The 23938-nt window shown below is 38.2% G+C and overlaps 1 protein-coding gene across 3 annotated transcripts in view; it reads left to right on the plus strand.

Moving 5' to 3' along the window:
• LOC126481650 (peripheral plasma membrane protein CASK) overlaps positions 1-23938 on the plus strand; it is a 650466-nt gene that overhangs the window by 610040 nt on the left and 16488 nt on the right. For all 3 annotated transcript variants that reach the window (XM_050105580.1, XM_050105572.1, XM_050105588.1), the window contains 3 exons: positions 7218-7328; positions 18905-19012; positions 22684-22859. In XM_050105580.1, the coding sequence (XP_049961537.1) occupies positions 7218-7328; positions 18905-19012; positions 22684-22859 (395 nt within the window). The remainder of the gene's footprint in view (positions 1-7217; positions 7329-18904; positions 19013-22683; positions 22860-23938) is intronic.

Below are 23938 nucleotides of genomic sequence, written 5' to 3' on the forward strand. Positions count from 1 at the left end.
GTCTTCAAAAAGAGCAGTAATGGTCAGAAATGACCAGTGTTAGAATAATTTGTGGTCCCCTCAACATGTTCATGAGCAATACTAATCGACTTTACCATTTTGGAAAAGGCATAATTCACCACATTTTTCATTGACTGAATGATTTATTTTTACATAACTTTCAGCAGGATTCATTTCTTACAAAAATTTTACTTTTCTCTCACAAAAATAATGTGTTTTATGCAAAAATCGTTTGTTGTGGACTGTTTTAGATGAAGAAACTCTCTTAATAATAAAAATATAAACTCTGCTGTTTGATGCTAGGACTGGGATTGAAATTAGTTGTGGAATAATGTATCAAAAAAGATGTCCTCAGAGAAAATGGTATAAGTGACCACAAGGCGGTTGTGGCAACAATGTTTACTAAGTACAAAAGGACAATTAAAACAAACAGGAAGACATATATGTTCAGTAAATTAGATAAAAGATCAGCAGAGTCATATCTCAATGAGGAACTTGAAACTTTCACCACAACACAGGACAGGAGTATGTAGAGCAACTATGGGTCAAGTCGACCATGCATTGGATAGATACGCAGCCTGCAGGAGAAAAGTTCATAATGCTATACATTCACTGTAAAGAAACGGAGACTATTGCATAATAGGTCTAAAACAAAGCAAAGGGCCATAGATAGAGAGAAGCTGAATGAAACATGTTTGGCTGTCAAGAGAGAAATGCGTGAAGCCTTGAGTGACTGCCATAGGAGCATATTGTCAAGTAGTCTTTCACAAAACCGAAAGAAATTCTTGTCATATGTAAAGGTTGTTAGTGGCACCAAAGGTAGTGTCCAGTCACTCGCAAATGAGACAGGACAGGAACTGAAACTGAGGGTAGTAACACGGAAGCTGAAGTGCTTTAACTGTGTTTTCAAATGTTCCTTTACAAATGAAAACCCATAAGAACTGCCCCAGTTTCATCCTTGCGCCATTGAGAAGATGAGTGAAATAAGTGTTAGTGTCATTGGTGTTGAGAAACAGCTAAAGTCATCAAAACTGAACAAAGTTCCAGGGTCCTATGGAATCCCTATCAGATTCTATATTGAATTTGTGGCTGAGTTAGCTCCTCTTTTAATTATGACATGTTGTAGATCCCTCAAACAAAAATCCATGCCCAGGAGTTGGAAGAAAGTGCAGGTCACACTTGTTTACAAGAAGGGTTGTGAAAGTGTCATCCAGTAGTCTTGACATTGATGTGTTGTGGAATCTTAGAACATATCCTGAGGTCAAACATAATGAAGTATCATGAGCAAAGTGACTTCCTTCATGTCAACCAGAATGGATTTCAAAAAACATCGATCATGACAAACCAAACTCACACTTTTCTCAAGTGACATACTGAAAACTTTGGATCAAGACAGTCAGAAAGATGCAATATTTCATAATTTCCAAAAAGCATTTGACTTGGTACCAAATCTACACATATTATCAAAAAGGGGCATCAAGTGAAATTTGTGACCGGACTGAGGATTTTTTGATAAGGAGAACACAGCATGTTATCTTGGATGGAGAGTCATTGTCAGGTGTGTATCCCAAGGAAGTGTGATGTAACCCTTGCTGTTCATGTTGTATATTAATGATTGGGTGGACAGTACTAATAGCAATCTCAGATTTTTTGCAGATGATGCTGTTATCTATAATTTAAGCACTGACTGAAAGAAGCTGCATAAATATTCAATCAGATCTTGAATAAGATTACAAAGTGGTTCAAAGACTGGCAGTTTGCTTTAGATGTTCAGAAATGTAAAACTGTGCACTTCACAAAACGAAAAAAGATAGTATCCTTTGACTATAGCATCAGTGAGTCTGTGTTGGGATCTGCCAACTCATACAAATACCTGGGGGTAACACTTTGTAGGGATATGAAATGGGATGATCCCATAGGCTCAGCCATGTGTAAAACAGGTTAGCAGGTAATAGACTTCGTTTTATTGGTAGAATACTGGGGAAGTGCAATGTCTACAAAGGAGATTGCTTACAAATTGCTCATGTGACCCATTCTAGAATATTGCTCAAGTGTATGGGACCCTTATCAAATAGGACTAACAGGACATGTATAGAGAAGGGCAGCACAAATGGTCAAACGTTTGCTTGACCTGTGGGAGAGCATCACAAAGATGCTGAAGAAACTGAATTGGCCTGAACTGGCAGACTCTTGAAGATGTACATAAACTATCCCAAGAAAGCCTACTTAAAAGTTTCAAGAATATGATGTAAATGATTACTCCAGGAATATACTATAGCCGCCTGAGCATCACTCCTATAGAGATCATGTGAACAAAATTAGATTAATTGCAGTATGCACAGATGCATTTAAACAATTATTCTTACCATACTCCATAAATGAATCGAACCGGAAGAAACCCTATTAACTGGACAGTGGAATGTATCCTCTGCCATGCACTTAACATTTGTTTGCAGATTATAGATGCAGTTGGCTATTTGCACTGTTTATATCAATAAATGTTGTGCTTAACAGAAGCAGAGGTTTTAAGTTATCATAGATAAAATAATACTATGGACTCTAGCAAATATTTCTGTGGTTGGATGATAGCCAAAGAAATGATGATATCTGTGACTATCTATTACTAAGAAATGTCAGCATGGTATCGGATACTAATGCAGTTTAATTTTGTCTACTGTAAGGCACTGTTTTTGCTGCAGAAAATGAATTACCTTCAGTAATGTGTTAATTCCATATGTTAAAAGTGGATTTTTCTCCAGATGCACTCAAAAGTGAAAATGGAATTTCAAGCTTTGTGGTGCAAGGAACTTACTTTTCATGTAATAAATTGTAGAAGCATTTGGAAAAAGAGTGGAAGAGTGTAAAGTGAACAGTGAGGATCATATGTAACAGTGTACAAAGATTTAGTCAAAACCTCAGAGCTTCAGAACAAATCTGACTTCCGAAAAACACTTGGTAAGTATCACAGTGATGCCTATACAGAAGATAGTTTGCATGGGGAATCTCACAAGATTTGTGACTAAATTGAACAGTTATTGGCAGGTGGCACACGGCTTATAATCCAGGCTGGTCTGTAATCTACTAGGAAAGTAGTTTCTGTTTTTGTTATGGATTAATGACTTAGAAAATTGTGTTAATTATAATCTCAAGTTAGGCAGATGGGGTGATTATCTCTACGCAATACTTTCCCGATAAAAACAATAATGGTATTTAGGTAGATCTCGGCAAAAGATCAGCAGGTACCAAAAGCTGACCATCCATGAGTGATTCTAGTGGTGAGCCACAGTTATTGTCGACAGATTCTTGAACAGTTCGAGTCCCCGACTGTGCATTAGCGAAGACACAACCTTAAGACTGTTACCCACAGTTCTCAGAACCACTGATCTGGCCTCCCATCAGTTACACAGACTTGGGAATTTCTGCGATGGACCTTGTTCAGGAATTCTGACACACTACACCAGCAGAGTGGTGCAATTATGTCAGCTACCCTGCAATGTTTTCTCACTTGGTTGTAAAGAAACTATTTGGTAAAGAAAAAAGGTTTTTATGTTAGTTATAGCTTTATATGTCAGCTTCATGATGAAGTGCCGATCATTTTATTAATGATCATAGTTATTGTGATGTTTTGTGTATATGTACCACACTGTGTGAGGGATCCCTGTGAATATGTTTTTGGTGCATATTAGATCACGTGTTCCTGCATATGAAATTTAGCTGTTGAAGTTTTCTTGAAACTTGGAAGGAGATCAATATCTAATTCCAATCTTGAGAAAAAAAACTGTATATAGTGGCATTTCTGCCTGTGAATGAAGTTTTCACAACTTCACTCAAATGTTGTAAATGTTTCGAGATATGGAAACTATATTTTGGCCAATAATAGCATGCAAAGAGGAGAATATTTTGCCAATGGTAAACATGCAAAACTTTCTTAACGACCACAATATATGAGTGACTGCAGACTTTTGCAGTGGAATTATATATGTTTTTAAGATTCATCGGTATCTGGTGAAATGAGAATTTGTGTGGCTTTGCAACAAGAAAAGTGAAGAAATTACATGTTTATTTTTATACCGAGACTGTGCCTTTTCATAAGCTTTTGACCTTGTTTAATAAACCAATGTTTCAGTATTCTTTCGCAGTTGCAACTGCATTAGGTTTTTAGTGAGGTGACATTGTGTAAACTCTGCTTTATTTTGCTAAAAGAAGCAAATTTTTACTTGGCAACAAGTACTGTAAATTTGCTACTGATGACTGAAGGGTTTTCAGATGGCAGCAAGTTTTAGTTGCTACAAGTACAGTGAAGGGCGTTGAGCACATCAAAAAAGTTATATAGTTGTACAGTGACATACAATGTTTGTGAAAGTTGACACTTAAACACTACACAAACAAGAATATAAAAAATAGAGTATGCAAATAAATGTTTGAAATATTTCTAGATGGTATTCTAACTGTAGAACAAAATATTGTAAAAGCTAAGCTACAAAAAATTTAAGTTTCAGAAAAAAATCTTCATTTGTGTGACCATATTTGCCATATGTGCTTTATAATAACTGAACAATGGACTATCCAAGATGGAATAATGGCAGTATTATGAAAAGGATGGATTGCTATTCACCATATAGAGGCCAATGTTGAGTGACACACAAGCACAACAAAACGACTGTTATATATGCGAGCTTTTGGTCATAAGGCCTTCTAATTCAGAAAACACACACATGTGCAAGAGAATGCGCGCATGCACACACCCACCCACACACCCACCCTACCACCACTAGCTTCTCTGAACTGCAGAGGTGGGAACTCTCCCTGTAACATAGCCTGCATCTCCTGCTAGTCCCCCTCCTTCACCTGCCTATCCCTTCCCCACTCCCACTCTAATACTACACATCCTTCTATTCCACCTTTCCACACCATATCCCTGCATGCTAACACAAACAGCACTACAACCACAACCTCCCCCTCCCCTGTTACCCCTCCCCCTCCTCACACCAGCCTCCTCCTTAACCTCACCACCCTGATTGCTTCTCCCATCAACACAGTTGCTTGCAGTCTGTCCTCAGTGGCCAAAGACAGTGGTTGTTTGTTTGTTTGTGTGTGTGTGTGTGTGTGTGTGTGTGTGTGTGTGTGTGTGTGTGTGTGTGTGTGTGGTGGGGGGGGGGAGGGGAGATAGTTGTGGTTCCATGAATTCATGATTCTGGTTTCATGAATTCATGAATACGTTTGTGTTTTCTATGTGGGGAGAAGGCCTTTTGGCTGAAAGCTCGTATTTGCAGCAATGTTTTGTTGTCTGTCTGTGACTCAACAGTGCCTCTATATGGTGAGTAGCAATCTATCTTTTTATTAATGTTGTTGTTACAATAATTGAAGGTTTTGTAAGTCTGTCTTTGCCACAAAAACACAGTGTAAAACTGGAGAATACCTGAAAAACCTGCAAGAAAACAGCAGACATGATATATCATAACGCCAACATCTTTTGTAACAAGCTGTTTTTAGATGCTGAAAGAAAGACAGATTGTAAATATGTTTCATTACAGACCACTGATGATACTGTATTTTAATAGAACAAAACCCATTTGCTGACAAAAGTACGCATTTTGTTGTAGATGTAAAGACAGATTTAAAATACCTTCAGTTATGTCAGAAACAACATCAGAAAGATTTAAGCCACTTGAAAGAAGCCTGAAATGGGGGGGGGGGGGGGGGGGAGATGAGTTGTATAGACCTACATTATAATGAATGACAGTAAAATGTTACTTGTACTATGTTCATTATTATAGGCACCCACAACTTTGTTATGTTCATTATTTTACATATATTACAAATTACTGTATGTTGCAAGGACACCCTCTTCCTAGCATATTGAATCTCCATGATTGTCAGAGGAATGCCCACAGTTCTGAATCAGATCTTCATGTCTGGAATTTTTCCTTTTGGCAGTCCATTTTTTTTTACACACTTTGTGAGACTTTTTTGAGAAATATATGAGTGCACAACATATGAACAGCCAGCACCTGCCACAGAATATAATTCCATGCTAATTACAAATCTGAAGTAGCTGTGATATACTACTTTCCTTATGGTCATGCAGGTGGTTCACACTAGCAAAGGATTTTGATAGGTCACAATAATAATAATAATAATAATAATAATAATAAATGTGGCATGTAGGGAGTTGTTTAGAGAGGAGCTGATTTCATGTGCAAAGTGGTAGACAACAGATATTGCACTTTTGGCTTTTGGAAATCAGTACTGATTTTTTAAAATGATATTAAATCTTCGTACAAAATTTGGAATTTGTGACATCTTTCCAAATATTTTTAGAGTATTGGGCAAAAATTTCCCATATATTCTTTTGTATCATTTTTAAATATTGTTTTAACTACTGTATACTTCAGAATATGTGGTTAACAACTTTCTTCAATGGAGTGATCAACTGTTGTGGATACTGGCTGCAGGAGTATTTTAGAGACTGCTTTTAACATGTTTGTGGTATTCCATACCACCCTGCTGATTTTCTTTTTAGTGATAGTATAACATTTTATATATCTTTTCGTGTAGTTGTGCTGAACTTACTGAAAGGTTCACCTTCAAACTGCTCAGTGCCAAAGAAATTTACCTTACCTGTGTAATTTTCTACATCAATCCCAAACAATTTGATGGTGTGACTTATGGTCTTCTACTTCATCTTCAATTCAGAAAAGTATTAAATAGTTCATTTAAACTGACTGAATGCGTAGTTACAATTTTTATACTACTGAACTTGCTGAAGAATTGCTAATTTTTGCTAAATCGAATGTTGATCTGAGGAGAGATGGGCAGAGCCTCATCCTTACTCTGTAAGCTGTGAGTTTGGGGAAGAAAAAGCATATCTTGCCTGACATCAGTTGTTTCCATATGGTATCATTTGGTGGGCACTACTATTTTAATTGAAAATCTGTAGATCTATCAGTCATGATCACTGTGGAAAATGTAGTGGACCTCTGACAATGCATTTTTATTTTTGTCAAACAAAGGACTGTATCTCTTGCTGTATGAAAATCTAGTAGATAAGTAGTTATGTACTGTGAAGAATGTTACTGTGCAGGTAAAATAATCCAAGGAAAGTTTGATGTAATGATTAATATTATCTTAAAACGGATTTAGTTGCCAAAATTTGGCACAGATAAATTGGTTGGTTAAGCAGAAATTGATTTGTAATTAAGTCTGTATTCTTACAGCATTCCAGAGGAAGACGCTGGTTCTCTTAGGTGCACATGGTGTTGGAAGAAGGCATATAAAAAATACACTAATAGCAAAAAACCCTGACAAATACGCATACCCAATTCCACGTAAGTACTGTGTAATGTAATCTTATGCACTGTATAAAATTCTCCAGAACTTTAGTAAATGTTGTAAGTCTACTACCTTCTCCTCTCAGTGTCCAGTTAACAGATTCTTGGTGCTACAAGTAACTTTGAAATAACTTTTTACAACACCATCAAAGTAGATTTTTCAGGATATTACTACTGTTCCTGGTTGATGATCAGCTTTTATATAGTAAACTTTACATTTGTAATAAACAGATCAGTGGACTCATGAAGACTTCATTGAATCCAAATTACACAAGCAATTGGCAGTAATGCATAGTCTATACTCATAAAGTGTCCAGTTAAAACTTTATCCAAGTGACTGTCCATTACCGTTACTTAACAAATATTAATGATCCTTTGTATGTGTTAGAGTGGAGTCTGCTATAACTTGCAGCTGACTGATTAACATAATGACTATAGTCTTTGCATGGATTGACTAAATGAAAACTGAAAACTGCACGATGACTTCTTAGTATGGACTGACTATGGCTTTGTGCACAGTACTTATTTAAAGATGCATGTAGAACGGCTATCACATAATATTGGAAGACAAAATTATAACATTTTCAGTTTAATCATAAAAGACGGGAAACAAAGGAAATGCAAATATGTATTATGGAGTGGAACAATTTTGATTAACATTGGTTAAATATCCTCAAAATGGTATAAAAATAGGTTCTATTTTATGTAGCAGTATTTTGGTAGTTCTCTTTATCCCAGGGACTTAGAAAAGTTCAACCAAGAGTTTTCTGAAAACTCTTAATTTTCTGATGAAAATGTATCATTAAATAACATGTTATTCTAGTAAAATGATGCATTTCAGGATACAGAAAATTTGGAGCTACAAGACAGTGAATCTGGCTTTTTGAAAGATTTGCATTCTAAGATCTGACAATTCTGAAAACCAACAATTTTGAATAAAGATAACTTTTTAATTAGACAGTTTTCAGAAAATTAGATGTTGCTTAGAGAGATGAGAATGAGAACTTGTGTATTGGGTAGGCCAATTGTAAGTTAAACAACTACTAGTGGGTTGAGTTTTCATGTCCACATGGTTCACATTGCTACATTTCAACGTCTCTTTCTGTAAAAAGCATGTGGTGAAGAAAGTAACTTTGCCACATATTCATTAGACTCTCTGGTACTGAAACAAACTGTATGCAACTTTGAATTTTTAAAAATTGTCCGTTCAAAAGTTGTTTCACACAGGCCTTTCACACTATGCCCTTATAACAGTCAGTGATCTGCCTGGGCATGCTGAGAAAAAACTCTGGTGTACATCCAACACAGTAGCAAATTGAAAGGCTATTCTTGTGCTCTTTAGTCCAAAGACTGGTTTGACGCAGCTTTCCACAACAGTCTGGCTTGTGCAAGTCTTTTATATCTAGACTAGCTTAGTGCCCACTGCTTTGCTCATGTCGACTGTATGGTCTCCACAATTTTTGTTTTTATTTAATCAAATTTTAATGTTGCTATGCCCACTGCTAATTTGTAAATCAATATACTGTGCAATTTTCGTGGTTCTAGCTTGAAAACTGTCTTAATAGTGACATATTTTCAAAAAACCTGTCATCCCCTATTTTACCCAGGTGGAATTTTGAAAAACCGCTTCTTAAATGACGCTTACAGTGTAAAATCAACATGTTACTCAAATTTCAAGTTACCATTCTTTGTGTGGTTTGGGCTGGTCAGTGAGGAATCAACTAGTCAGTCAAGACATTGCCTTTTATGTATAGAGATAGATAAAAAAATATTTTCAAAGATATTTTGATCCCTCATTTCACCTACTTAGGAGTTGAATTTCTAAAATCATTAAAAAGCATATTTTTTTATTTGTTAAAGAGAACTCAAATACAAATTTTCATAGATTTGACTTTGAAAAAGCTTTCATAAAAAAATAATTTCATACAACTTCTCATCCCCTATTTCACTTCTTGAGGAGGTTGAATTTCCAAAAACACTGAAACACATTTTTTTTTTTTTTTTTAATTTCTAAATGAGAAGCCATATATACATTTTCATGGATGGAACTTTAAAATGCCGTTTTAGTTCTTTAATAATGGTTCATTAAAAAAAAAATCCCCCCACTATTTAACTACTTTACCCCTTAGTGGTTGAATTTGCAAAATTGCTGAAACATATATTTTTGTACTTCTTAGTGAGAAACCAAATACCAATTTTCATAGTTTTAGCTTCATAATTGTGTTAATAGTCATGTATTTTCATAAAGTCTTTCAGCTCCTATTTCACTCCCCTTAGTAGTGAACAATCCCGTCTTAAATGATGCCTACAGTATAAGATCTACATCCCTCAAAATTTCAAGTTTCTATCCTTACCAGTTTGGACTGGGCAATGACGAGTCAGTGAATCAGTCTGGCCCTATTTCATCCCTAAGGGGGGTTGAATTTCCAAAAACAGTGACATGCATATTTTTTGTCTGTAACAGAGATGCTAAATACAAATTTTCATTGATTTAGCTTCAAAAATGCTTGTGTAATGAAATACTTTCACAAAAATTTTCATCCCCTATTTCACCCCCATAGGGGTTAAATGCCCCCCATGAACCATGGACCTTGCCGTTGGTGGGGAGGCTTGCGTGCCTCAGCGATACAGATAGCCGTACCGTAGGTACAACCACAACAGAGGGGTATCTGTTGAGAGGCCAGACAAACGTGTGGTTCCTGAAGAGGGGCAGCAACCTTTTCAGTAGTTGCAAGGGCAACAGTCTGGATGATTGACTGATCTGGCCTTGTAATAATAACCAAAACGGCCTTGCTGTGCTGGTACTGCGAACGGCTGAAAGCAAGGGGAAACTACGGCCGTAATTTTTCCCGAGGGCATGCAGCTTTCCTGTATGATTAAATGATGATGGCATCCTCTTGGGTAAAATATTCCGGAGGTAAAATAGTCCCCCATTCGGATCTCCGGGCGGGGACTACTCAAGAGGATGTCGTTATCAGGAGAAAGAACACTGGCGTTCTACGGATCGGAGCGTGGAATGTCAGATCCCTTAATCGGGCAGGTAGGTTAGAAAATTTAAAAAGGGAAAGGGATAGGTTAAAGTTAGATATAGTGGGAATTAGTGAAGTTCGGTGGCAGGAGGAACAAGATTTCTGGTCAGGTGACTACAGGGTTATAAACACAAAATCAAATAGGGGTAATGCAGGAGTAGGTTTAATAATGAATAGGAAAATAGGAATGCAGGTAAGCTACTACAAACAGCATAGTGAACGCATTATTGTGGCCAAGATAGATACGAAGCCCACACCTACTACAGTAGTACAAGTTTATATGCCAACTAGCTCTGCAGATGACGAAGAAATTGAAGAAATGTATGATGAAATAAAAGAAATTATTCAGATAGTGAAGGGAGACGAAAATTTAATAGTCATGGGTGACTGGAATTCGAGTGTAGGAAAAGGGAGAGAAGGAAACGTAGTAGGTGAATATGGATTGGGGCTAAGAAATGAAAGAGGAAGCCGCCTGATAGAATTTTGCACAGAGCACAACTTAATCATAGCTAACACTTGGTTTAAGAATCATGAAAGAAGGTTGTATACATGGAAGAACCCTGGAGATACTAAAAGGTATCAGATAGATTATATAATGATAAGACAGAGATTTAGGAACCAGGTTTTAAATTGTAAGACATTTCCAGGGGCAGATGTGGACTCTGACCACAATCTATTGGTTATGACCTGTAGATTAAAACTGAAGAAACTGCAAAAAGGTGGGAATTTAAGGAGATGGGACCTGGATGAACTGAAAGAACCAGAGGTTGTACAGAGTTTCAGGGAGAGCATAAGGGAACAATTGAAAGGAATGGGGGAAAGAAATACAGTAGAAGAAGAATGGGTAGCTCTGAGGGATGAAGTAGTGAAGGCAGCAGACGATCAAGTAGGTAAAAAGAAGAGGGTTAGTAGAAATCCTTGGGTAACAGAAGAAATATTGAATTTAATTGATGAAAGGAGAAAATATAAAAATGCAGTAAATGAAGCAGGCAAAAAGGAATACAAACATCTCAAAAATGAGATCGACAGGAAGTGCAAAATGGCTAAGCAGGGATGGCTAGAGGACAAATGTAAGGATGTAGAGGCTTATCTCACTAGGGGTAAGATAGATACTGCCTACAGGAAAATTAAAGAGACCTTTGGAGATAAGAGAACCACATGTATGAACATCAAGAGCTCAGATAGAAACCCAGTTCTAAGCAAAGAAGGGAAAGCAGAAAGGTGGAAGGAGTATATAGAGGGTCTATACAAGGGCGATGCACTTGAGGACAATATTATGGAAATGGAAGAGGATGTAGATGAAGATGAAATGGGAGATACGATACTGCGTGAAGAGTTTGACAGAGCACTGAAGGACCTGAGTCGAAACAAGGCCCCCGGAGTAGACAACATTCCATTGGAGCTACTTACGGCCTTGGGAGAGCCAGTCCTGACAAAACTCTACCATCTGGTGAGCAAGATGTATGAAACAGGCGAAATACCCTCAGACTTCAAGAAGAATAGAATAATTCCGATCCCAAAGAAAGCAGGTGTTGACAGATGTGAAAATTACCGAACAATCAGTTTAATAAGCCACAGCTGCAAAGTACTAACACGAATTCTTTACAGACGAATGGAAAAACTAGTAGAAGCCGACCTTGGGGAAGATCAGTTTGGATTCCGTAGAAATACTGGAACACGTGAGGCAATACTGACCTTACGACTTATCTTAGAAGAAAGATTAAGGAAAGGCAAACCTACGTTTCTAGCATTTGTAGACTTAGAGAAAGCTTTTGACAATGTTGACTGGAATACTCTCTTTCAAATTCTAAAGGTGGCAGGGGTAAAATACAGGGAGCGAAAGGCTATTTACAACTTGTACAGAAACCAGGTGGCAGTTATAAGAGTTGAGGGACATGAAAGGGAAGCAGTGGTTGGGAAGGGAGTAAGACAGGGTTGTAGCCTCTCCCCAATGTTATTCAATCTCTATATTGAGCAAGCAGTAAAGGAAACAAAAGAAAAATTTGGAGTAGGTATTAAAATCCATGGAGAAGAAAAAAAAACTTTGAGGTTCGCCGATGACATTGTAATTCTGTCAGAGACAGCAAAGGATTTGGAAGAGCAGTTGAACGGAATGGATGGTGTCTTGAAGGGAGGATATAAGATGAACATCAACAAAAGCAAAACGAGGATAATGGAATGTAGTCGAGTTAAGTCGGGTGATGCTGAGGGTATTAGATTAGGAAATGAGACACTTAAAGTAGTAAAGGAGTTTTGCTATTTGGGGAGCAAAATAACTGATGATGGACGAAGTAGAGAGGATATAAAATGTAGACTGGCAATGGCAAGGAAAGCGTTTCTGAAGAAGAGAAATTTGTTAACATCGAGTATAGATTTAAGTGTCAGGAAGTTATTTCTGAAAGTATTCGTATGGAGTGTAGCCATGTATGGAAGTGAAACATGGACGGTAAATAGTTTGGACAAGAAGAGAATAGAAGCTTTTGAAATGTGGTGGTACAGAAGAATGCTGAAGATTAGATGGGTAGATCACATAACTAATGAGGAAGTATTGAATAGGATTGGGGAGAAGAGAAGTTTGTGGCACAACTTGACCAGAAGAAGGGATCGATTGGTAGGACATGTTCTGAGGCATCAAGGGATCACCAATTTAGTATTGGAGGGCAGCGTGGAGGGTAAAAATCATAGGGGGAGACCAAGAGATGAATACACTAAGCAGATTCAGAAGGATGTAGGTTGTAGTAGGTACTGGGAGATGAAGAAGCTTGCACAGGATAGAGTAGCATGGAGAGCTGCATCAAACCAGTCTCAGGACTGAAGACCACAACAACAACAACAACAGGGGTTAAATTTCCAAACATGCTGAAACACATATTCCTTTATTTCTGATCGGTAAAACAAATATTAATTTTCATTAGTCTAGCTTTAAAGTTGTGTTAACAGCAACATATTTTAAAAAACCTTTCATAGGTGTGGAATTTTGAAAAATTCCTTCCTAAACAGTGCCTACAGTATAATAGCAATGCCCTCTCCAAATTTCATGTTTCTGTCCTTGCTGACTTAGGCTGGTCAATGATGAGTCAGTGAGTCAGTCAGTTGGGACATTGCCTTGTACATAACAACTTCTTCTTGCATTCCTTGGAAACTGTTTCCTATTTACTACAACCAACCTCTTGCCTTCCTCCGTGAAGATGTCTTTCATCTTGTCCTTATAGCTTTCATGGTGCTATGTGAAGCATAGAGTACTACTTGGGACTGCAATTCAAGTCCCTGCATCCTTAGCATATTTTGCCTGACACACTCATCACGATATTGCGCTGAAGATTAACTGGGAATTGGCTAACCAAGATTCATCCTCTGCACCTCCACAATATTAAATCAGTCTACCTTGCAACATGGCTGACTCCCTTTCAATTATGAAATGAATATGGTTTAGCAATTTGAGGTTACAGTAATTAGAATTAAACCTGCTTTGCACAGACTTTCGAGGAAAATACATTCCAGCAGTTTCAGTAAATGAATTTCCCCATGGAGGAAGAACCAGCCAAAAGCTCAGTTCTGCAGCATAATATTAAGCGCACTGTCAGGGATTCTAATGAGTGATCTAACAGGTGTGTGTGTGACATAGTTATGACATGGGCCTACCTTCAGAAGCTGCATACTTGAAGTTCAGCCACACATTCTCTAGCTGTTAAACCTATTCTACTTAGCTCTGCTGCAGTTGTGCTTAGGCTGTGCTCCCATGTGTCCACCTAATTGAAACTTGCATGTCTACTACAGCACTCAGAGTGGGGTCAGTGCACCATTACAGAATGAACAAACTAGTCTGTAAAATCGAATACCGAGCGAGGTGGCGCAGTGGTTAGCACACTGGACTCGCATTCGGGAGGATGACGGTTCAATCCCGTCTCCAGCCATCCTGATTTAGGTTTTCCGTGATTTCCCTAAATCGCTTCAGGCAAATGCCGGGATGGTTCCTTTGAAAGGGCACGGCCGATTTCCTTCCCAATCCTTCTCTAACCCGAGCATGAGCTCCGTCTCTAATGACTTCGTTGTCGACGGGACGTTAAACTCTAACCACCACCACCAAAATCGAATATATGAGGGCTTGCTGAAAAGCAATGCTTCCAAACTTTCTATGTGAAAACTCTTGATGGTTTTTAAATAAAACAAACATTATTTATCAACATAATCACCCTGGCTGTGAACACATTTCTCCCAACGAGAGACCAGTTTTGTTATATTGTCACTGTAGAATGTCTGACATTGGTGGCGGAGCCACAACCTCACCTCTGCTTTTACCACTTTGTCACTATCACAGTGATGTCTGCAAAGATGTTATTTAAGTTTGGAAACAGATAAAAATGAGATGGGCCCAAGTTGGGACTGTATGGAGGATGATCAATGACAGTGAACCCAAGGAACTGGATTGTTGTAGATGTTGTGCCACTCATATGTGTTCTGGCATTATTATGCTGAAGGAGAGGGTACTCCATTTGTGGATAAACTCTTCAAATTAAAAACCTGTTTACAGCACATTGTTTCTCATGCAAGAATGCAGCTTTATTACACACTACCATGTTACATGCTACCAATATGTAAATGTGAAGAATAAGATGAAGAATGTTAATAACGTTTGTTTTTGTTGTGTGTTTTTTTTTATTTTTATTTTTTAACAGCTTTATGAGTTTTCACACAACAAATTTGGATGAATTACTTTTTCAGCATGCCCTCGTATTTTATCAATGACAAACCTTCAGTTAAGTTGGCGTACATGTGTTTGCAGACTTGATGCAAACGAAAATAATCAATTCATGACAGTATAATGTAATCGCACAGTTAAAGAAATTACCCACCAAGTGGCGGTAGGAGAAAACACATAAAAGGAGGCTATACTTATGCAAGGCTTTCGGAATTGGTGGTTTCTTCTTCTGGCAGGTGGGTTGAAGGAGAAGGAAGAGATGTGAAGAAAAAAAGGAATGGATAGGTCTAGATAAAGAGGTAGATCTCAGAAAAGTCCCACAGAATTGTGGGTCAGAAGAGACTTTCGGGGCAGGATGAGAAGGAAAGACTGAATCACTGGCTCCAAAAGCTTGCATAAATATAACCTTTTTTTATGTGTGTGTTCTCCTGCTGCCACACAGTGAGCAGTATATTTACCTGTCCAATTACAGTGTAGATCCATGCAAAGTTGACAATAGTATTCATCGCAGTTCAGCTAATTCTGACTGACAAGACAATTCTGCCCTACCGAATTAGTTACTTGCACATAACACTACAAACATTCTGCTGCTCTGGTACACGGGACTGAAGACACAAACCATTAGTATAGTTTTGGATCTGCTGGTATTAAGTCACACAATATCTTCAAGACACAAAATATGCTAATCCCATAGTCACAACCGTATGGTCATTATCGACAAGTGGCAGCAACCATGAGCCTGTACACAACTGGATAATTAACCTCATTGAACTTACCGACATGGTTAAGTGATATCGTATGATGCGTCATAATTTTTATTCAGTTAACCATGGCTCTTTTTATCACCAGCAAAAATATTAAAATCACTGACTACACAACTGTATGTACTCTGTATTATTGATATGAAATGAAGAGATGCCAAGCTTTTGATATAACCAGTCTGAGGTAGGTAGGCCTGTTCCACACAATGGTCTGTCACTCTGACCTACAACTTTTGAGTCTGCTGTGACATAACACAAGTGACTTAAATAATTATTTACTTATCAAAATGCTAGTGCCCTACGTTTGTTTCCCAAGTGAAAACTTTTTCGGAACACACTCTAAAATAATTCTTGCTGCATTCTTATTCTATAATGTGTGTGTTTCTGATGGAATATTTTTCTCTCCTTGGTTATTCATTCCTAGGACTCACCCATATGCTGGTTGCCAAGGAATGTCTGCCCTTGGAATTTGTGTTTTAACCTTGAGATTGTGCTTTCAGCTCTCCAACGATTTTCTGTAAATCTGCTCCAAAGCCTGCCATGATGATCCTTTGGTGTACTGTCATCCCACCAGTACAACATTGTCACCTCTTGCCTTTACGTGGTATTACAAATTATGATTTTTGTGTTTAATTGAAACTGAAATGGTTCATGATCTAAAACTCTGATCAACATGTGGTTTTCGCCAAACACTTTTAAATAGTCAAACACACCCATACACCTGTTCTAACCTCTGCTCCTGTTGCTCAGTTCTTATGTTTACAGAAACAAGTACATCAACAGCGTGCGTAGCCCGTGATTACATATCACTGCCACATCTCAGCCTGCAAAATAGAATTACCATTGTCATTACTAGTATATCAATAATAAATGCCCTGTAGCAATTCATCTACTTTCAGAAAGATTCCATGATCTGACTGCTGGACTGGATAATGCATACACAGCTCATAGACCACCTCATGCTCCTAGCAACTTCTGCTAATAATCTCCACAGAGAAAACTGGTCAGAGTTCACTGGAAACAAATGGGGAATTTATTTGCTTCAATTAGACCTCACCAAGTTGGCATTCTCCATTAAATACTATCTCCCACTAGCTAGTGGCTCCAGGACCTGTAACAATGCTTCTGCCTTCCGAACGCATGCATGCTCACTAAACCTCAACACTTCCTTAAATAACCAGAAAAGGGTTAATTAAATAGAAGTCTACTTCCACACATGGGGATGCACCTGCAAACTTTCTTAAGCTTTCCATATTAAAAAGTAGAACCTTGGATCACAAAGGGTCATTCAATCCCAAGACTGGTTTGATGCAGCTCTCCATGCTACCCTATCCTGCGCAAGCCTCTTCATCTCCACGTAACTACTGCAACCTACATTCTTCTGAATCTGCTCACTGTATTCATCTCCTGGTCTCCCTCTACAATTTTTACCACCCACACTTCTCTCCAGTACTAAATTGATGATCCCTTGATGCTTCAGAATGTGTGCTACCAACAAATCCCTTCCTGTAGGCAGGTTGTACCACAAATTTATCTTCTCCTCAATTCTATTCGGTACCTCCTCAATAGTTATGTGATCTACCCATCTAATCTTCAGCATTCGTCTGTTGCATCACATCTCAAAAGCTTCCATTCTCTTATTGTCTAAACCGTTTATTGTCCATGTTTCACTTCCATACATGGCTACACTCCCCACAAATACTTTCAGAAAAGACCTCCTGACACTTAGTTCTATACTCAAAGTTAACAATTCTCTCTTGTTCAAAAATGCTTTTCCTGCCATTACCAGTCTTCATTTTATATCCAGCCTACTTCGACCAACACATTTATTTTGCTGCCCAAATAGCAAAACTCATCTACTACTTTAAGTGTCTCGTTTCCTAATCTAATTCCCTCAGCATCACCAGATTTTATTCGACTACATTCCATTATCCTCGTTTTGCTTTTGTTGATGTTCATCTTATATGCTCCTTCCAAGACACTGTCCATTCCGCTCAACTGCTCCTCCAGGTCCTTTGCTGTCTCTGAGAGAATTACATCATCAGAAAACCTCAAAAGTTTTTATTTCTTCTCCTTGGACTTTAATTACTACTCCAAATTTTTCTTTGCTTTCCTCTACTGCTTTTTCTGTAAGCAGCATCTATCTTACCACTACTGATATATGCTTCTACGTTGTTACATTTGTCCTCTAGCCATTCCTGCTTAGACATTTTGCACTTCCTGTATCTCATTTTTTAGACATTTCATTTCTCTTCTGCCTCCCTCATTTACTGCATTTTGGTATTCCTTCTTTACTTCATTTAAATTCAATGTATCTCTTGTTTTACACAAGGCTTTCTACTAGCCCTCATCTTTTTTCGTACTTGGTCCTCTGCTGCCTTCACTATTTCATCACTCAAGGCTACCCATTCTTCTTCTACTGTATTCTTTCCCCCTGTTCTTGTCAATCGTTCCCTAATGCTCCCTGTGAAACTGTCTACAGTCTCTGGTTCTTTCAGTTTGTCCACATCCCCTCTCGCTTAAATTTCCGCCTTTTTGAAATAATTTGCAATAAGTGCTCAAAGTGAGACCTATATGGAATCATGTTTCACATAATGAGATTCTAGCCTGTATTAGACAAAACACACATTTTTAAGAGTTTTGGATCTTGATACCCTTGTATCTACATTGGGTCCTGTTCTTGTCCCAGGTGATTTATTTCTGTTGTCAGCATAAAAGAACTATCTGTGAACATTACTTTTAGACCTCGAAACATTCTTAACCATCTTCCTAGAAGCTGCTTGGCAGAGCATATAAAGATGGATAGATGATGAAACTAGGGAGGTTACTTTGAGGTGATATAAAGATAGTCTTTTATAAAGCAGAAAGTTTTATTTTCTACGGACGCACTGAGTGACCCTTGATGAATGTAACATAATAAGAACAGAATACTGAATCTACATGAAATTTTTTGTGCTTCAAAATCATAACTGATTTTTCGCATATCTGTTTTTAAATGTGTAGGTTACTTATCACTGAATGCATAAAATAATAACCTATGTAAGAGAAAAATGCAGTAATGCTATTACTGATTTTGAATTTCAGATACAACGAGGCCACCAAGAAATGATGAAGAAAATGGTAGAAATTATTACTTTGTGTCACATGATGAAATGATGGCAGACATAGCAGCAAATGAATATTTAGAATACGGTGAGTATCAGATAATGTATATGTTCACATAGTTTGTTTGCTGTACACACGCATGTGCGCACACACACACACACACACACACACACACACACACACACACACACACACACACACGCACACGGCTACATTGGCTCAGCTGATCTGTTGGCAGTGCAGCTCGACTGCCCCAATCATGTGTGTCACTAGTCATATGGGGACCATTTCAGTATTACCAGCACTTGTTCGAACATGCAGCACTGGAGTTACATGTGGTTGCCTCACTTGTTGCCGGACTGCATAGCTTTGCCACAGTGGTCCAATAGTATAGGAAGTATTATTACTTCTGCTGTTCAGCTGAATGTACTTGAAGTTATTCATGGTGACTACTTAGAAATCACAAACAATAATTGTACCCTTATTAGCTTACGACTTTTCATTGGTCTCCCCCCCCCCCCCCCCTCCCCAACATCCCTAATTTTACAATTTTTGCAATATTCTTTTATCTCTTACTTCATGGAAACTGGTGAATCAACATCTCTATTGTGCAACAAACTTTTTATAATGTCAGAAATTACTTCAGAAGCAGTGATGGTGTCTGTGCTGACTTTATGCTGTGTATTTCATCATTACTGCTTATGAAGTGTGGTAGGGTCTTGAGAATATGACACATGGTGCCATAGCTTCAATGCAGAGAAGACCAAAAAAAGCCCTACTGATTATAAAAGTATCAGCAGCACTCATTTTTAACATTAAACTATACTTTGCTTTTCTTCCCTGTCCAGTTGTTGGGAACTTATTGCCTGCTTCTGTTGAAACAGAAGCCGAATCATTCCACATGTTACTTGCCTATCCTCCAAAATATTGTATTATTATTTTCTATTTAACACTTTCTTTGTTTTTCAAAGATCATCACTCATGTACTACCGTTTTTTATACAACTTTCGTGTTCTTGACTTAACAGTGCTAAATACATATGTTTTTAATCTTGTTTATGTGCCTGTTGACCATAGCAAAGTGGCTGAATAAAATCAGCAAATAAAATGAGCATTACTTTGGGTGTGTGTGTTAAGACAAGCGAAGCACACACAATAAATGAACAAAATGAGATGATGAAGGGTACCTGAAGGTAAAGTGAAAATAACAAATATTCTACGTAACAGCTTTGAGGATGTTATAAGAAACCAAAAGAATTGAGCATTTTATGGGACACGGAAGAATCGTATTATTCACTGGCTGTAGAATCTGCAGCTGAATGGAACTTAGTCATGATGAAATGTTACACTAAGTTTGAGACAAATGAGTGAGAATATGATTTCCCACCTCTGCTCATCAGAAGAAACATTAGCATATTCCAGTGTATGGAAAAGAACAATTGTATTATGACTGACTGGCAGCTCAGGTTTCCAGTTAGTCATCATTTATTCCAGGGAAAAGCTGCACGGTCATCAACAGTAACTGTTCTTTTGAGAGCAAGTTACTGTCTTTGTATATATAGTTAAAGGCTACCCAGCCATTGACCTTCGTCTGTGCGAATGCGCACAGGTTGCCCAAACTCTTACGGGAATCGCCAAAGCGTGCGCGAGTAATGAGTGGTTGGGCAAATGTCTACAAGGTACAATACATATGTAGAATTGTGGACAGTTGGGAATGTGAGTCTCACGGGAAGCGTGCAAGGGATAAGTCCCTGCAGTCGCGCTATTCATTTGTGTCCTTGGTGGCTCAGATGGATAGAGCGTCTGCCATGTAAGCAGGAGATCCCGGGTTCGAGTCGGTCGGGACACACATTTTCAGCTGTCCACATCGAGGTATATCAACAACACCTGTCGGCAGCTCAGGTTTCCAGTTAGTCATCATTTATTCCAGGGAAAAGCTGCACGGTCATCAACAGTAACTGTTCTTTCGAGAACAAGTTACTGTCTTTGTATATAGAATTATATTATGTATTAATACATCAAGTTTACCAACTTTGGAAGTTGTTAAAGATGCTCTAGTTCAGTACACAGGCATGTAAAAATGTGTGCATGTGTGTGTGTGTGGGGGGGATATACAACAGATAACTTTTGAAAGCATCATTTGGTCTCAAGACAGATATTGTATAAAATTTAAATTGGATCCTAATAGCTACTTGATGCCAATAGTTAGCTAGCTCTTTTAGAAAGAATTGTGAGATTTTTGTTACCCCAGTATCCTTTCTTACAAGAGTGCTAGTCCTGAAAGGTATGCCAAAGAACTTCTGTATTGTTGGAAGATAAGAGATAGGTACTTGTGGAAATAAGGCAGTGAGGGCAGTTAAGTAGTCATGGCCTGGGCCCTGGACCTCAGTTGGCAGAACAAGGACAGTGTTCTATGTTTGAGTCTCAGTCTTGCACAGTGATTTAATTTGCCAAGAACTTTCAACTGCTATAGAGAGGAAATTAATCCTGAAATAACCTGTGCTCCTCTCCCCCAACACACTTCACCTGGTCTTGCTTAACCCAAGATGCCACCTTCATGGACATTGACCTCTACCTCTCTGTATGAAACTTACTAACCACCAACAGTACGTGTATTCTGATAGCTGTTACCCGTTCTACCAAAAAATCACTCCCATACAGCCAGGGCACTCATGGGCAGCATATCTGCAGTGACAAGAATTCTCTTGCCCATTACGCACTGAAGGTCTAATTAAGGCATTCAGAGATGGACACAAAACTCCCCCCGCCCCCACTATCCAGCCTAGTTCTCAAAAATATTTCCTGTATCATATCGTCAGACATCTGTAGTTCTCCCACCACCCCCAAGACTCAAATACAAAAGAGCACCCCTGTCATCATCCAATATTACTGTAACCTTCGCAAGGGCTGTGATTATTTATTACCTTGCCCAGAAAAGAGGGACACCCACTGAAGACCCTTACCACCACCTCCTATAGCGGCATTACATCACCCACCCAACCTACACAACATCCTAGTCCATCCTTATGCCCCTCCCACTCTCCGCCCCTTGCTACAGCGATTATATTCCTGTGGAAGATCCAAGTGCGAGACCTACCTGATCCACCCACTCAGCATTTCCTACTACAATCCTGACACAGTCTCCTTCTGCCCCATCAGAGGCAGGGTCACCTCCGAAAGCAACCATGGCAATGTCAACTCTGCTGCAGTCACTGCACAAATTTTTATGTCGGCATGACAACCAAACCAACCACCACCAGATTGAGGCCAAAAACAACATTGACCACCCAGTGGCACAACATGCTTGAATTCAATGGCTGCTTCATAACCCATACCACTAAAACCTCCCCTCCAGCTTATCTGAACTACACAGACCTCTCCACAGAACGTTACTAACTCAGCAGGTAGACTTTTAAAGAATTTGTACTTGTGATGGTGAGGGCAATGTTATAAATTTGAACTATGCATTTACTTGATGATATGTGCTTGTTGTTATTTTAACTTTCTGGAACTCAAAAAATGTTTACAGTTAATGGCATTTTACAGTGAACTTTTATATAGACAAGGCTAATGATATTTAACTGAATTTAAATGAGCCTGTAATTATTTACAGTTATCAAAGATTTTTGTCAGAGAATATAGAAAGAAAAAAGCAAAACTTATTACGTAATTCACTATAAATGTAATTTATCTTCAGCAGTTATTTATGTGCAAATTGATGTTTATCAACCAAAATATGCATGATTTTGATTTCATTAGGGACACATGAAGATGCAATGTATGGTACAAAACTGGAGACAATCAGGAAAATTCACCAAGAAGGAAGAATGGCCATTTTAGATGTGGAACCACAAGCTCTTAAAGTATTAAGAACAGCCGAATTTGCACCATATGTAGTTTTCATTGCTGCCCCTGTGCTTCAGAACCTTGCTGACGTAAGTATTTGATATGTGCTTGTGCTTGTGATCAGCAAGTTCACAGCATTACAGTATTTTTATCTGTTGTAATTAACAAGAGGAATATTAGTGTTGATCATCCCACTTGGCAATGTCATAATTATACATCTAATAAAGGAAAAATTAAAGATAATTTCTTAAGAGTATTTGCCATATTCAGGTTTCATGCAAGGAAATTGTCAGTAAATCCACAGTAACTGTGAAGGAATTGCCATGGAATTGCGATTAAATCACGAGAGTACTGTGATACAAATTTCTTGAACAACTTGTACATTTACAGTTGTTTTCCATGTCTTCTGGTCTATTAGCTGACCACAATAAATTTTTAACCACAATATAACTGAGAAAATCCTCATGTATGTTTGCTGTGACACTATACACAGTCCAAAAAAAGTGACATGGTCGGTTGCCTTGGGATATTTTGGTCTATAACAGTGGTGCTCTTCACTGTATGTTGGCTACAGTGCATTGCATTCTTACAATCTTTGATTGGAAAATATTCCCTTTTTCCCTGTACAGGTGCAACTCATCCCATCTCATTTTTACATCTTTTGCCACAGAAAGCTTTCCTTGCTGGCAAAATATTTCAGGAGGCTGATGATGATGTCTTGTCTATCATTACTGGTGGCATTGTTCTTCGACTTGGATACACAAATATGGTTCATTCATTTCAACTCACATGGCAATTATGTTGATTTAGCTCATTCCATTTCATGTCACTTTGCAACGTGATACCAAAATATTTAATCAACTTGATTGTGTTAAGCAGCACTTACTAATAACTGTATTCGAACATTACCAAATTGTTTTTCCTACTTGTCTGCATTAGCCTACATTTTTCAGATCATTTATGTATATAGAGGATAATAGTGGTCCTAACACACTTTCCAAATTGTTTTTCCTACTTGTCTGCATTAGCCTACATTTTTCAGATCATTTATGTATATAGAGGATAATAGTGGTCCTAACACACTTTCCAGGAGCTCTCCTGACAATACCATTTATGTGAATGAAGAGTAACTGTCGAGAACAGTGTACTGTGTTCTATTACTTAAGAA

This window comes from Schistocerca serialis, chromosome 1 (genome assembly GCF_023864345.2).
Source record: "Schistocerca serialis cubense isolate TAMUIC-IGC-003099 chromosome 1, iqSchSeri2.2, whole genome shotgun sequence".
Classification (NCBI taxonomy): Eukaryota; Metazoa; Arthropoda; class Insecta; order Orthoptera; family Acrididae; genus Schistocerca; species Schistocerca serialis.